Below are 17,728 nucleotides of genomic sequence, written 5' to 3' on the forward strand. Positions count from 1 at the left end.
CCTTCTTGTGTTTTTGTTTTTAAAAATGGTAGTTAATGGTAAAACATTTTTCATATTGTATAGTAAATACGTTGTAAATTGACATTTAAAACAAAGTTCTTCTGAAGGACAAGTGTGCTATTAGTATTTTATATATTAGTAAATTGAGTATACTTTCTGTTTGCTTTTTATGTACTTATCAGAGAGATGAAGCCTACTTAATAAAATTATACTTAAGTAAACTTGGCATATACTTACAAGTACACTAAAAAGTTTGGCCTATACTTGTATTTGGTCTATATACTTGTACTTAATCTTTTGATCGAGATATACTTAAGAGAAGTATAATTTAGTATTCTAAATATGCTTTGCTTGTAGTTGTGTTTACTCCTTAGAGTGGTCTATAAAATACTTTTTCCACCATATTTTACATACAGTACTATCTAATATTCTTGCATGATCAAGTTTATAGTTACATATCAGCTTTGGGTGGTTAGAGTAAATAGTAAAGGGGTGGAACTGAATTTCATCTTTATTGTATACAGTGCTAGAAACATTAATAGTTTTTCTAAGGTGTGCATAAAAACTGGTATTAAACTAGTAGTTTACTAAGAGTACGCTTCAAAGTTCAACAAATAAGTTCACTTGTAGTAGTTCACAGTATAGTTGCATGCTCAGCACACATGCACCATTTGAATTAAAACTAAATCGTATGTGCAAGTTACGTTTTCTTTCATGTTTTCTTGCACTTGAACGGATGAATTCACACAAAATTATATTAAAATGCCCATATAAGCAAGTATTCCCGTGAAACATAGTCAGTTATGTCACAAGTGAACGTAAACAGTTGAAAAGAAAGCTTGTATGTTGGATATGTGCAGCTCTTATAGTGACAAATAAACCTACCGCTGTCTTTGTCCTCAATGTTAATCCACCAACAAAAGACAAAGAAATCACTCACTGCTCTTGACTGGTTGAGCAGCTCTAAATATTCACTGTGCTATTAAATGAATGATAAAATATCATATTATGAACAATAATATGAACAGTGAAAGTAACAGTGGCTCCTACAATACAGGAGCAGAATACTTGCTTATATGGGCATTTTAATATAATTTGTGTGAATTCATCCATTCAAGAGCAAGAAAACATGAAAGAAAACGTAACTTGCACATACGATTTAGTTTGAATTCAAATGGCACATGTGTGCTGAGTATGCAACTATACTGTGAACTACTACATAACAGAAGGAAATATATACTTGCTAAGCCAAATAATTTGATTTATATTCTTTTGGTTTCTCTGCCCAGTATTTTTGGTGCATCCCTACTTAAAAGTATAATTTTAAAAAACTAAAAAGTGGAGCAATTTAGTCCCAATAAGTATTGAAATAGTCCACTTACAAATATACTACAAGTGCATTGATTTTATGTTTACTACATAAACTATACTTGAAAAAATTATACTAAGTTTACTTTACTTACAGTATACTTCTTTTTTGTAAGGGATGCTTTAAAACCAGAATGATTTGATCAACCTGGGTATGCATGTTTGATTCCTCCAGCAGTAAAGATGTTTTACAGCTGTTATAATGGTGTAGCAGAAACTCTTTGGTTTCAGCTGTTTTGTTTTTTTCCTTGATTTTAATTTGCGCTACAGATGACATGCCTGCCCAAAGAATCACTGAATTAGTTCAAGTTTTGTCTCACAGAAATGTTGCAGGCCTGTCTTGACTGGCATTGAGAGCATTTGTTTGGCTGATGTCAGTGCATTAGCAGTGCAGTGACGATAAACAGACATGTGTCAGTCTATCTAAAGCTTTATTTTGCCCATAGAATCTGTCTGACTGAAGTCAGACCAGCAGCCACGTGCCCTGAGTGGGAGCCGTCCATGGGAATTACAACACTTTAAAGCTTATAGACTGGATGGTGGGTTTCGGTCATAGCTTTTCTATTGCTGGCTGCTCCCTCAAGCTTTTGTTTGCACTAATGTTCACTTCGGGACTAAATCGCTGCTGCACTTTGTAGAAGTGTATCTAACAGAACTCATACCTGAGGTGTGCATAGCCTAACCTAGGTCGTGACATAAACTTGCTTGCACTAATATGCTGTAATGATGTTTACTGCACAGCTTTTGCATCCCCTGATCTGACAATACTAAGAATTGAATGTCTGTTCGATAACACTTTCTATGAAGTCCATGCTTATAATGAATTATAGCCTCATTTATACTTATTTATAAGTATTACTATTCTATAAATATGTTTTTAAAGATTCATTAAGAAATATACTGCTTTATAAGAACAGTTATAGTTACATTTATATAATTTGTATAATTAGTGTGCATGCTCATAATTCATTATACACTGATTTATAAATGATCAAATATAAAATAGTTCCAGAGACACTTGTCTGCTGTACCAATTAGTTATCAATTATGCATTTAATGGCTAATGTTTGCATTAGAGGTCATAAATGATCATTTGATTCGTTTAAATCTTTATCTCCTCAGCATGGTATTGGTTATAGCAGTTTGGAATTATACTTAAAAAAATATTGTTGCAGTGTTTTGCTAGTATGTAACATTAAAAAAGATTTAAAAAAATGAAATGTTTGTATTAATGATTTCTGTTTTTTTCTCCATTATTTAATGACATGAATTATTGTTCATTAGTTACATTTACAAGTAAACAACTTAAAATGTATAATGAGCACATCTTCATGATTTCTTAACATTTGCTTTAGATAAATTGCATTCTGTTTTCACTTTACTTAAAGCCATCAATGAGGCATTTATAGAGGTTAGTAACTGTATTATCAATAAGTATTTATAAGAACACAACACGGCAATAATAACAATATATTCACTTATTTGACAGGAATAAATCTGAATTACTAAAAAGTCATAGTAATTATAATATAATAACATTATAGCAATGCAGGCTGCGTCTTTATAAATATATTCATGGAACCATACGACTGACTTATTAATACTTATAAATCAGTGTATAATGGATTATGAACATGAGCATTGAAAAAGCAAATGCATGACTTATAAGTAATTATAAAAAATAATATAAATGTAACTATAACTGTTCTTATAATGCAGTCTTGATGAGTCTTTATAACTATATTTATAAAATAGTAATACTTAATTATAAATAAATAAATAATTAAGAGTTATAATTAATTATAAGCATGGTCTTCATTGAAAGTGTTACTGTTTGTTCTTTTGCAAAAGCTCCTGTACTTGAACTCTTGAAAGTGATTGGTTTGTCACATTTTTGCAGTGCAATCTGATCTAATGGGAAAACGTGTCTTGACATAGTTTTTTGTAAAACCTGAAATACGCTCTACAAATAGAGTTTCCAGGTGAAATGTCCATTGAGTGTAATTATATTTTATATAGATGTTATTGTTAATGTTAACAAGCATATCACCAAATATGTTCTAGTGACTTTAAATCAGTCAGTACCACCTACAGGAATAAATGTTTTAATTAAATGTAATTATATACCCAAAATTTAACCTGAGAATAGACCACTGCATTTTCTGATCCATTTAAACCTGTAATAGCGCACACAGGACATTCTGTCCATTGTTGTCCATTTCCTGAGAATCAAACACATGAACTCATAAGCAGGACTAAAGAAAAAAAAAGGAAAACCGGCGCGTGCTAAGTCACATCCTACGTCGTGACGCAGAGCCAATTGGACAACTGTTACACGCGCTTCAGACGCTCAAACGCTGAGGGCGTTCCCAAAAGTGTAGCAGCGTGAGTTCCCTCGAAAGGGAACCAATTTTTTAAGTTTGCGAGACATCAGGCCATCCTTATTTTTGAATCCTGAACTACTCTACCATTCAAAGAAATGAATACTTTTATTTTTAGCAAGGGTAAATTAAATTGAAAGTGACAGTAAAATACATTTATAATGTTACATAAATTTCTATTTCAAATACATGTGGTTCTTTTGAACTTTATTCATCAAAGAATCCTGAAAAATGTTAAGCAGCACAACTATTTTCAATATTGACGATAATAATACAAAATGTTAATTGATTACCAATTCAGCATATACGAATAATTTCTGAAGGATTGTGTGACTGAAAACTGGAGTGATGTTGCTGAAAATTCAGCTTTTGCAATCACAGGAATGAAATTTAAATAGAAAACAGTTGTTTAACTGCAATAATATTTGTATTCAATATGACTGTTTTTACTGTATTTTGATCAAATACTGTAAATGCAGTCTTGGTGAGCATAAGAGACATCTTTCAGAAATGATAAAATATTTTACCGACCCCAAACTTTCGAACAGTTATTGTTTTTGAATGGCAAGGTAGGCTTGTAATATATACTGTATGTTACAACAGCCATACAATATTTGTGGAACAGAGCAAAAATGTAATTCATTATTCCCTTATAACCGTATAACCTGTGTTAAGGTACCTCAGTGAGAGTAAACCATTCTTTTATTGCCACTTCTGGACATTTCACCTGTGAACAACCACAATTTACGTTGTTTAAAACCTCATTTCGATTCACGTTTTCCCTACGAGACCAGGTAGGATATTTGTGCACGGGATGAACTCATCCATATGGTAAGTCTGGAGAGTCTATTCACGATTGTAAATAATGCAAGCTTCTGTCAGCTGTTGCATGGATCTCATTAAATGAGAAATGTCGTTCTTTTTCCCTCTGGGGTAACCCTGACAATGCTGTTCCTTTCAAATTACAGTAGAAATAACCAACTCAGAAAATGTAGCAGCTTCTCCAATTTCTCATCAGTGGAAGCTGTAAATCAGCCCTTTCTTAAGTTATAACACAAAGTCCGTCATGAATCCAGAGAGCAGCTCCTCGACTTATTGTATGCATATGGCAGCATGGTGTCCGCCTGGAATACTTTGTCCTGCATGGCTGACACATGCAGTCTGAGGCAGAGCGACGCTGCGGGCTTGTCCTTAATGTCAACATGTGTCAAACCGTGAGGGCTATATTACCCACACTCACTGTCTCTCTCTCCGCTTTGACACACAGGGACTTCAAGAAAGTCGGTGTGACGATCGTTGGACCTCAGAAGAAGATCGTGAGCAGCCTAACAACACTTGAAACACACTCAAAGAACGGTCCAGTTCCTGTGTAAAATTAAAAACGAGTGACGGAAAAGAAAGATACTTATATGAGATTGATGCTGCTTTGGCTTTAACAGACCGGAAATAGACATTTGAATGAAAAGAGGAAGTGGAACTACAATTCTTGAATACATGTGCAAAGCAGAACAACCTTCCTGGAGAATGAACACGTCTTCCCGGGCACGAGGTGCAGAGACGAGGAGCAAATCTCCCAGCGATTAACGTGTTGTGTTATCGGCGAGAAGGGGATGAGCGCGGGCCTCGTGTTTAGGAGTCTATGGTCATGCAACATGGCTCTTATAGACAAAAGCCGGTTGCAAGCCGGTCTGCTCTGAATGGATTTAGTGAAAAGCTCTTCACATGTGGCAGGGGAGCATTAAAAAGCCTTCAGGAAAAAACTTTGCAAAAGCATCCGTCTTCCTTTTGGAAGGTACTGTAGCACTTCAGAGAGGCAATAGTTTTGGGTGGTTTTGGGCCACTTGTGAAAAAAGCCCCCTTTAATTCTTCTGAAGAAAAGCAGGAGAAATACAGCTGGTTACTGTTAGAGCAATCTGGTAATGCTTGTTAGGATCTGACACATTTGGCTATATATTTGATAATAAACCATTTATCTGCAAGTGCAGAGAGCCATTCTCGAGAATCAGGGATGGAGTAGAGTAGAGGCGTTGGGTAAACTTGCCATTTAAAAGGTTTGTTTGTTAATGTAGCCCATGACATATGTTTGTTTGTACCACTGTGTTCAGATGATACATGAATTAATTATCAAATAAAAAGAAAACTGTTTACTAGAATCAGTAACAGTCAGTAAATCATAATGTACCCAAGCATTTGTATGGTTGCATCACATGAGAAAACCAGACGCAATACCAGCAGTGTGTTGATCTCAGAAGTCTCAGATATGATGTATATGAGGGACATGGGCTATGTTCGAAATAAAATACTAGCTTACATACTGCCTGTTTAATTGGTGAAACAAAAGGGTTTTGCAAGAAGATTAAAGTAATATTGTGACATAACCTCTTCAATCTGCTCGCTTAATTCAACAACAACCAGTTATCATTTAGAGAATTTGTAATCCAAATATGTGTAAAATTTTATTTGAAATCACGTTGACTTGATATCAGTATGACTCCACCTCAGAAACTACTACTCTTTGGTTGTGGCCAGAAATCACTCTGATTTTTCAGCCCCTTCATTCCAATCACCGGACTACATTCTGGCAACACCAACTTTTCACAATCCAATCAGCTCCCAATTGATTAAACAAAGTCCCAGTCCTCACTTTTTTTTTTTCTTGTTGAATATCCTGGAAATCAGGTTATGGAATTAGAATGAGCTGTGAATTGTGCTTCACATTGAGTTTAACATTTGGCAGCCAATCAAATAATGAGTCAAGAAAGACAATTAAATGTCACGTGTCATTTTGTTTTTTCAAACCACTTAAAGGGATAGTTCATCCAAAAATAATATTCTGTCATCATTTATTCAACCTCATGTTGTTCCAAACCTGCATGACTGTATGATTCTTCTGTGGAAGTCAATGAGCACCAAAAAATTGGTTACTAACATTTTTCAAAGTATCTTCTTTTGTGTTCCGCAGATGAAAGAAAGTCATACAGGTTTGTAACGACATGAGGGTGAGTAAATGCTGACAGAATTTACATTTTTTTGGGTGAACTACCCCTTTAAAGGCAAACTCCACCCCACAGCCTCTTTCACTGGTCAGCTCTATCAGTCACCTGTCATGACATGACCAATGAAATCTGAGGGGCGGAGTTTGAACTGGTTTGGGGAAAAGAATAGAACAAATAACACAGCTACTTCCAGCAATGTGTCACACCGGAAATGGAAGATTAAATCAAGCGTGTTGCATTGGATATAGTATTGTGTGCAGTGTACTCTGTTAGCATCTGGATATTCCATGCATACAGAACATATGACTTCTGTGCACACTACATACACTGTATACTTTGAGAATAGTAAGAGTAGTATGGTAGTGTACTATTCCGAACATAGCCATGCTCTGTAGTAGTGAAGTTAATTTTGAGTTCAGGGGCCTCATTTATAAAATGTTGCGTAGAAACTGTCCTACATTTGATCTTATGATCATTTCTCAAATTGCTATTGCTATTCTGAAAGGACAGCGGCTATCTGATGATGAACACTCAGGATTCACAACTCTCATCTTCAAAATAGGTTCCTGATCATTTATTAATTTGAGACTGGATATTGCCATTAGGCTTAATACACTTCTAAGTGGCTCAACATTTGCAGATCATCACCTGAATATTTTCTTAAGACATCCTCATCGTAAAATCTGTGGTGCACATGACAGTCTAACCATGTACTGCACTACCTTATGAAGGAACAATCCATTTTTCCTCTACACCCCTTTGATTCTGCCTGTAAATGTTGCTTTACCCCTGCTGTTAGCATGTGAACCGGACCTGTGATGATAGCAATGGTGACTCTAGAGGTACTATCATTTACCTGGCCATCCCTGTACAAATGTCTGTATGTATGTATAAAAGAATGAACAAGATATCTGTACAACCTTTACGGAATTCCATTGTATTATATTTTGTTATTTTGTATTGTATTTGTTTTTACATAAAAACAATTATAATGACTTATTATTTATTTCTTAACAACAAACCACCATACACAGTGCAGATGTTCTTATTTCAGTAAGCATTCAGTAAGTTATGACATGTTTATGTTGCAACCTTATCAGTGTACCTTATGTTTTATTTGTTGAAGGTGTTTTGAAGAGCAATACTGTTTTGCGTCCTGTTCCCCTTCTTTAGATTGATGTGTGTGTGTATGTGTGTGAGTGTGTAGATGGCCTTGTCTACTAATGTAAAATGATTTGTAGTGGAAACATTTATATTTTTATAATAAACATTCTCAAGATATTTTCTAAAGAATGAATGCTAAGCAAAAAAAGTGTCTCACTTTGGTGCTTGTTTTGCACACACACACACACACACACAAACACACACACACACACACACACACACACAGGTTTGTTTTGCTATACTTGTGAGGACATTCCATAGGCGTAATGGTTTTTATACTGGCCAAACTGTATTTTCTATCCCCCTACACTAACCCTACCCCTAAACCTACCCATCACAGGAAACTTTATGCATTTTTAATAAAACACTATTTAGTATGTTTTTAAAGACAGCTGAAATATGAGGACATGGGAAATGTTCATTGAAAGATATGGCAGCATGAAAATTAAGCACAGAAAATTTTCAATTTAAAATTTTGATAGATTTTTTTTTAAATGTAAAAGTCTGTCAAGACAAAAAATGTCAAGAGGTGTAGTTAAAGTCTCTTATGCTCGCCAAGACTACATTTATTTGATCAAAAATACACAAAAAAAATATATTAATATGAAATATTATTACAACTTAACTAGTTTTCTATTTGAATATATTTTAAAATGTCCTTTATTCCTGTGATGGTAAATCTTAATTTTCAGCAGCTATTGCTCCAGTCTTCAGTGTCACATGATCCTTCGAAAATCTCAATATATGCTGATTTGCTCCTCAGTTATTATCAATTATTAGTACTCAATTATTAATAATGGTTCTTATTGTTATCAATATTATCAATGTTTTTTTTCAGGATAGTTTGATGAATAGAAAGTTCAAAAGAACAGCATTTATTTAAAATAGAAATCTTTTGTGACATTATACATGTCTTTACTGTCACTTTTGATTAATTTAATGTATCCTTGCTTGCTGAATAAAAGTATTAATTTCTGTCTTTAAAAAATCTTACCTCAAACTTTTGAATGGCCATGGTTTCGACAAAAATGTTAAGCAGCACAACTTTTTCAACATTGATAATAATAAGAAATGTGTCCTGAGCAGCAAATCATCATATTAGAATGATTTCTGAAGAATCATGTGACACTGAAGACTGATGCTGATGCTGAAAATATTGTTCCCTTTCGTTCAGTCACTCCGAGTTACGTCAGTGACTGACGTATGGGGGTTTCGCTTAGAAGCCTATCACCTTCGAGTTCTTACAAAACGAGCCAATGGCAAAACTGCCATGGGTTTGCGGAATTTGCCCATTTACCCACACCCCAATCTATTCTTTCCACGAGAGGGGATACTTTGGCTGGTGGCCAGGGTGATCTGAGGCTCACGGTGTGGAACAACCCGACGAATTCTCCTCAGGCCACACCCCCCTCTTCCACATTGCAGCCAGTGAGGTTTCCGGATGAGGTCGCTGGCCAGTCTTGTGGCGGGCCCAGCGTTTCATTCGGCTCCCCCGGCAGATGACGTCATGTCTATCGCCGCATCACAAGGTGGGCTTGAGTCATCTGGAGATGAAGACTCAGCTGTGCTGCCTCCTTCAGGGGTGCCAACATTGCCCCGAGTCTGATCCAGAACTGACTGCCATGCTTTCCCGGGCAGCCACGAACATCAGGCTTGTGTGGAACCCACCGCGCACTCCCTGGGTCAGGTGATTTCCACATGCGTAGTCCAGGAAAGACACCTCTGGCTTAACCTGGCTGATATGCGAGAGGCTGAGCGAACCCCGTTCCTCAACTCCCTCATATCCCAGGCTGGCCTCTTCGGCAGCGCGGTCGAGGACTTTGCCCAACAGTTCTCGGCCGCCCAGGAGCAGACTGAGGCTATTAAACATATTCTGCCCCGGCGGCCAGCTGCTGCCTCCACCCACCCGCCGGCTCAGACACCTCAGTCTGCTCGCCACCCAGGGTGCCCTCCTGCGGCTCCTCGGAGGAGGAAGGCGCCCCAGCCCGTACCAGCCCCGCAGCCTGCCAAACGGCAGCTTGATACGGGCAGCTCAGAGATGGGTTGCAGTTCTTCACAGGAGGTGGTTGCAGGGCCACTCCTTTCCCCGGTGGAGGGCCGGGGGAGAATCTTTTGTTCTCCGTTAAAGAAAGAACTGACATTCCCATCTCTGAGCCCCCAGAGGCCGCGGATGGCAGTGTGCGAAGCTCCGCCTCGCCACTTTCGTCCTCGTCTCGTCCTTCCCTGTCAATTGCCTCGAGCTGCTGGCAGTACATTTGGCTCTGCACCGTTTTCGAACGTTGCTCAAGGACCAACACGTACTAGTCCATTCAGACAGCACGGTGACAGTAGCATACATCAACCGACAAGGTGGTCTGTTCTCCCGCCGTATGTCACAACTCGCCCGCCATCTCCTCTTATGGAGTCAGAAGCATCTGAGGTCGCTTCGAGACATTTACATTCCAGGAGAGCTGAATCGTGCAGCCGACGAGCTCTCACGATTTCGGCCACATCCCGGGGAATGGAGACTCCATCCCCAGACGGTTCAGCTGATTTGGGTTCGGCGATGCACAGTTAGATCTGTTTTCCTCCCCAGACACTTCCCACTGCCGCTGGTTTTATTCCCTGACCGAGGGGACCCTCGGCTCGGATGCACTAGCGCACAGCGGGCCGCGGGCCAAATGAATATCACTTAATATAAAATTGTAAACACCTAATGTGTAATAGTGAATTCATTCAAAACATGACTTTAACTAAAATCTTTGCAGTTCGTATTTGGCGAACAATAGCACACATGTACACTCACCTAAAGGATTATTAGGAACACCATACTAATACTGTGTTTGACCCCCTTTCGCCTTCCGAATTGCCTTAATTCTACGTGGCATTGATTCAACAAGGTGCTGAAAGCATTCTTTAGAAATGTTGGCCCATATTGATAGGATAGCATCTTGCAGTTGATGGAGATTTGTGGGATGCACATCCAGGGCACGAAGCTCCCGTTCCATCACATCCCAAAGATGCTCTATTGGGTTGAGATCTGGTGACTGTGGGGGCCATTTTAGTACAGTGAACTCATTGTCATGTTCAAGAAACCAATTTGAAATGATTCGAGCTTTGTGACATGGTGCATTATCCTGCTGGAAGTAGCCATCAGAGGATGGGTACATGGTGGTCATAAAGGGATGGACATGGTCAGAAACAATGCTCAGGTAGGCCGTGGCATTTAAACGATGCCCAGTTGGCACTAAGGGGCCTAAAGTGTGCCAGGAAAACATCCCCCACACCATTACACCACCACCACCAGCCTGCACAGTGGTAACAAGGCATGATGGATCCATGTTCTCATTCTGTTTACGCCAAATTCTGACTCTACCATCTGAATGTCTCAACAGAAATCGAGACTCATCAGACCAGGCAACATTTTTCCAGTCTTCAACTGTCCAATTTTGGTGAGCTCGTGCAAATTGTAGCCTCTTTTTCCTATTTGTAGTGGAGATGAGTGGTCCCCGGTGGGGTCTTCTGCTGTTGTAGCCCATCCGCCTCAAGGTTGTGCGTGTTGTGGCTTCACAAATGCTTTGCTGCATACCTCGGTTGTAACGAGTGGTTATTTCAGTCAAAGTTGCTCTTCTATCAGCTTGAATCAGTCGGCCCATTCTCCTCTGACCTCTAGCATCAACAAGGCATTTTCACCCACAGGACTGCCGCATACTGGATGTTTTTCCCTTTTCACACCATTCTTTGTAAACCCTAGAAATGGTTGTGCGTGAAAATCCCAGTAACTGAGCAGATTGTGAAATACTCAGACCGGCCCGTCTGGCACCAACAACCATGCCACGCTCAAAATTGCTTAAATCACCTTTCTTTCCCATTCTGACATTCAGTTTGGAGTTCAGGAGATTGTCTTGACCAGGACCACACCCCTAAATGCAGTGAAGCAACTGCCATGTGATTGGTTGATTAGATAATTGCATTAATGAGAAATTGAACAGGTGTTCCTAATAATCCTTTAGGTGAGTGTATGTGCTAAAGTACTTAGCAAGGAGATTGTCACTGCATCAGCAACTACTCAGTTACTGCTTTTAAATAAAGCAACTGGCAGCATAACAGCAGTGTTTCTCTGCTCATCTTTGACTGAAACACATGCTCTACTCTCCAGCACAATGGTGACCCACAAAACTCATTAATTAAACTAACAGATCTCTCTTATATCATCTTGTGCAAAACACATAAAACACTTCAGTTTAATATTTACTCTCCTTATCAGTTATTGACTTCACATAACTTTTTTCTATGAACTTTTACTAATATTTCAGTGAAATTAACTTCTTTCGTTTAATAAATCTGACTGTTGCATTTTACAGTAAATTACTGTTTCCTTGATTTTACGGTAATCTACTGGCAGCTGGGTTGCCAGTAAATTGCTGTTTTTCTACAGTTTTATGCCGTAAATTAATTTACAGTTGATTACTGTTAAATTACGCTTCACTCTGTTTTTTATTTTTTTATTTAACACTTTTAACCCTTTTAACCCCACTGCAAAATCTTCAGTTTTAAATGAACACTTGTGTGTCCACACTACAGAGTGTTGGAGTAACAATGAAGCAGTGTTAAAGTTAATGATATTAATTCAGTGATTAATTAACTGATGATTGAGTATTAGGGATGAATACCTGATGTTAACAAGCAGAATCACTGAAGGACAGAGGAACAACAAGAAGATAAAAAAGCGAAACACAAGAACTACAACTGACTTCAGCCACAGAAGACGTTAAATCTCTCAAGATCTCAGCAGAGGAGGATCAAACAACTCCAAATAATAATAGCATTACCAGCTTCACTTATTACTAACCAGATTGACTTTATTTTTTCATACTTCTACAGAAATTCCTATTGAGAATTAACAGAGGTTTAGATGTTGTTTTGTTTCATTTGACATTACCATTATGGAGATCAGTGTTTGCTTTAGTTGTGGTCTTGACCCTTGACTTTAACATTAGTTTTTCTTTGGTTGCTATAACTGTGTGTTTTTGAGACACATTTGTTGTGGCAGAAACAAAGTCAACAAAAATGAGATCGGGTGTTGCTGATTATGATCTCATCACATAATGTTTGGATCACCAATCTCATCCCGTGTCTAATCCCTTATCAAAAATATGTTGTTTTGATACAGCTTAATTTTATATTACAACACTGTGAAACTACAGCAAAAGATCAAGCAGTGCTGTGCAATCAGTTATGAAGGATTTTTTTTAAACTCATCATTCTCTAAAAATATTTGAACTATGACTTCAGTTAGACACACACAGACATCAAGAATCAGCCAATGAATCTCAACAATGGTGACAATCAACAAAAAAGATAACATCAAATCTGAACATAACAAAACACACTACTAAAAGTCAAAACAAAACCAACAGCAAAAATAAAAGCAAAAGGTAAAAATTAAAGAAAATAACCAGACAATTCATCTGCATAATTAATTTATGCTGCAATGCATGCTGGGAGTCATGGATGATTGTTTTGTACTATGCTGGTACCCAACATGAAATGAACAGCAAACCCAACAGCATGAAACCTTTGATTGTCACCACTGTTGAGATTCATACACCGATTCTTGATGTCTGTGTGTATCTGGTTGATCTAGAAGTTCAAAATGTTCTGGGAATAAACTTTTTAAAATCCTTCATATTTTCTGGATGTCAAATCACAGTGATACAATAATCAAAAATAACAAAACATCATCCAAATAAATACATTAGACAATAAATGAGATCAGTGAATTGGGCTACTAGATGATGATTTTGACCGTTAATTCAAGAAGTTAATTGAGACACTGAGGAACACCTGATGTTAACAATCAGAATCACTGAAGGAAAGAGGAACAAGAAGAACAGAAAAAAGATGATATCAAGATAAAAGACATTAAATCTTAGCAAACGTTCTCAGCAGAGGAGGATTAAACAACTCCACAAACAGCATTACCAGCTTCACTTATTACTAACCAGATTTACTTTATTTCTGACAGACTTCTATAGAAGTTCTTATTAAAAGGTGACAGAGTTTTAGATGTAATTTTATTTTCATTTGATGTTACCATGATGGTGATCAGTGTTTGCTTTAGTTGGGCTCTTGACCCTTGACTTTTGAACATTAGTTTTTCTTTGGCTGCTATAGCTGTGTTTTTAAAATACATTTGCTATGGCAAAAAAGCTGAAAGAAAACAGGATCAGATGACAATGGCTGATTGTTAACCCTCTGAGGTCGACAAACGCGCGGGCGCGTTTTGCTGGATTTTCTCCACATTGTAGCACTATAAACTTAAATTACTCAGTCATTTATAGTCATACAGAAAAAAGAAATATAAAAAAAGAATCTGTGATATTTCTCCTTTTGTATGTGTCCACTTACAATCAAACCAAAACATTGTGCTTTTGTAAAATAAAGAAAATAAACGGAGTTCTGCCTCTCCGTCGCGGTGAACTTTTTTTTCTTGAGCAGGTCTATAAACTGAAACAAAACTCAGTGAATACTTGTCACACATTTATGAGCCATATACCTTTATAAACATTTAAGTGTGTACTTTTAAATGATCGGATTCAAAACGAAAACAAATATTCTCTGTTTAAGTAATTTGTATAAAACCAACAAGATGTCCAGCTTCTCAAACGCTTCCTCATTACAGTTAATTTGGCCACGCCCACTCGCGCAAAAGATATTCACATGCAAATCTCCACATGGACCGCGTCTCGCTCATTACCTCAACAACAAAACACTTCACTTCACTTTTCGTCGAGTTTGAAAGACGTGCCTGAGCTTACATTGGATTTAGGCTACCTCAGAAGAAAAAGAACGCGATTTGAAGACAAGAAAGGTGTAAGGTAAGAAATTCTTACATATTAGTTTGTTATTGTTGCATAAATGTCACGTTGCAGTTGAACTGTTTCTAGATATATGGTGAATATTATAATATTTAGACCCGTGTTTACTGTTACTGTGTTTGTGGATATCTGCTCAAACGTAGATATGTATATGGTAACCATAATGTTTTATATTTGAGCGCGATCGCGTTTGAATGTATCATATTTTTGATAGCATCGCGTTTGAATGTATCATATTTTCCTGCGCGATCGCGTTTGAATGTACACATCATATTTTGGATGAAAGCAAAACGCACCAAATGGCTTCATGTTTTTATTATTATCTCATTTCATATCATCATAACAGATGGAAACATTTGAAGTAACATGATAATCAATATATTTTTCTCTAGCTTAGTTGTTACTGAAATCTTTTGGAAGATTTATACTGCTATAGGTTATTTATTGTTATTATTATTTTATCTGGCACTGCGCATATACCTTATGCCTACAGGCACAACAAACCTGGTGTTCATCATTATATTATATATTGTTGGAAACATTTGTGTGTGTGTGTGTGTATTCTGTGAATTTTAAAAAGGAATTTTAAAAAGCAATTTTAGACCGTTGATATATTAACTGAATTAACTATGAAATGATTTACTCAGTCAGGTGGACTATATTTGTGAACTAATGTAGGGAATAGTGAATGAGGGTATAGGGTGTGATTTGGAACACAGCCTCTGAGAGTCGACTTTGAGCGCTGTTAATTCACAGTATATTCCTGTAGGCTACTTTCTTGAAAACGACAAATATCACCCAGAATGCATTTTTTTCTACAGTATATTGCTATTTTAATGGAAACCAGCATGTTACTGTCAAATTTGGCTGTTTTTTTAATGCAATTTTTTACAGTGTGGGCGACACCCAACACTTTCGCGAGATTCTATAATCTCCGGGTAGAGCCAGTGTTCTCTCATGTACTCGCTTCCACTAAGTAGGACCTGCTCGGTGTCATCGCTTGCTGCGCCATTCCACTCCACGGACTGGATACGTGGAGCTGAGTTCTCAGCTGAGTTCTCCTTAGACCCTTAGAGTTCCTCCTGCACTGTCAATGTCGTCACCAGAGTGCATGCCCGGTCGGTCAGCCCTCGTGATTGGCTAGGTGCTTCCATGTGCATGGTTCCCCGCTTGGGCAACCCCCACATGTGTATTTCCACGGTAAGTCTCCACCGAGCACGGGTTTTCCCTCGGCAAGACCTCTTGCCATCTCGAGGTTGAAACATTCCAACCCGCGGGCTGGATACCTCTGAGTTTTCCATATGCATCCTGCTCTCGAGTCTTAATGTGTATTCTAAGTCACCCCTACGGGTAGGTGCTGTGTTACATATTCCATCTGGGATATGCTACCCAGTGTACCTTGGTATTCTTGTGTTAAGCCTAGCCCTTCGTCCTTGCTAGTCTCACGACAGGGAGCTCAGACTTGCGCAGGGCACTGGAAGACAGCCGCTGTGGCGTGATTGAATTGGGACCCCCATTTGTCAGTCACTGACGTAACTCGGAGTGACTGAACGAAAGGGAACGTCTCGGTTACGTATGTAACCCTCGTTCCCTGAGGAGGGAACGGAGATGTTACGTCCCCCCTGCCACAACCGCTGTACCGCTGGAAAAGCCGGGAGTTCAATCTCGGCTCCTCAGCATAACATAATGCGAGATTGCCGTGCTGCTCCTTTTATACCCACGCGGTGGGGCGAAGTTGCACTATGAAAATTCCGCAGACCCATGGCATTGTTTTGCCATTGGCTCGTTTTGTAAGAACTCGAAGGTGATAGGCTTCTAAGCGAAACCCCCATTCGTCAGTCACTGACGTAACGTCTCCATTCCCTCCTCAGGGAGGCGTAACCGAGACGTTTTCATAGTGAGCATAAAATACGTTTTTCAAAAACATTAAAAATGTTAATTATTCCAAACTTTTGACCGGTATGTATTTTACTTTTTTATATTTGTATCTATGTGTGAAAACAACATAAATATGAAGATTACATTTCTCAGACGTTCGCACATTTTAAACTAGATTAGTTTTTATATAATATGGATTTTATACGTATTTTTCTTATTCATTACCTCAGGCATCCTTATTTATCATTGACCCTATAATAGTTTTGTCCAAGGTGGGTGGTGCAACAGCAGGTGTTCATTTACGCTCCGTGCACCACAGAGATGACCTTAATAAATCTATTAGCCCCCCACTGTACGGTGCATGTGTCCAGCCATCTGAGTGCACAGCATCTAAAGAGCAGCCATGTGGGGCTCCCTGAGGCCTAGACATAAGAGTGTGTTTCAGTCTTATCTGAGCCTAGCAGAATCTGTGACCCAGATCAGACTGCCTGCCAGTGTCACCTTAACACCTGCTGAGAGGATTCACATGCATCGCCCCAAAACATAGCAGGATATAGAGCAGATATTCACACTGTTAAGGTGTTGATGAAGAGCGTGCACAAATGTATGTATTTACGATGAAAAAAAATAGGACTTAACAATGAAAGGATATTGTATATTGGTCTATGTGTTTGGTCTCTATCTCTGTTCTCTACTTCTATATCCAACGCTATCTCACGACCAATTCGTACGAATTCGTACGAATGATAAAAAGTTGGCTAATTCGTACTAATTCGTACGACCTAACTCGTACGAATTTGTACGATTTGTCTAAACCCACGTGATGGATAGGTTTAGGGGCGGGGTCAGGGGTAGGTCATTCGTATGAATTCATACGAATTGGCCAATTCGTAAAATATGTACGATTTTGCAAAAATCGTACTAATTCGTACGAGTCAGGTCGTATGAATTCGTACGAATAAGCCACCTCGTAGAATTTGTACGTTTTCCCGTGAGATCGGGCTCCTATATCTTGTAAGTCAAATTCATTCATTAAATAACCCTCCTGAATAATGTTTAAAATGTATGAATTAAAATTAAT

General features: G+C 38.2%; 1 protein-coding gene across 2 annotated transcripts in view; it reads left to right on the top strand.

Moving 5' to 3' along the window:
• The window catches only part of epha3 (eph receptor A3), a 130,437-nt gene extending 122,399 nt beyond the window's left edge, over nucleotides 1-8,038 (top strand). Inside the window, exons 17-18 of one of the 2 annotated variants that reach the window (XM_084122109.1) lie at nucleotides 1,815-1,907; nucleotides 5,017-8,038. In XM_084122109.1, the coding sequence (XP_083978235.1) occupies nucleotides 1,815-1,890 (76 nt within the window). In that variant the 3' untranslated portion in view covers nucleotides 1,891-1,907; nucleotides 5,017-8,038. The remainder of the gene's footprint in view (nucleotides 1-1,814; nucleotides 1,908-5,016) is intronic. The other variant, XM_084122108.1, reaches the window with a different exon arrangement.
• Nucleotides 8,039-17,728: the final 9,690 nt, after the last annotated feature.

This window comes from Abramis brama (assembly GCF_963993115.1).
Source record: "Abramis brama genome assembly, chromosome: 8".
Classification (NCBI taxonomy): domain Eukaryota; kingdom Metazoa; phylum Chordata; class Actinopteri; order Cypriniformes; family Leuciscidae; genus Abramis; species Abramis brama.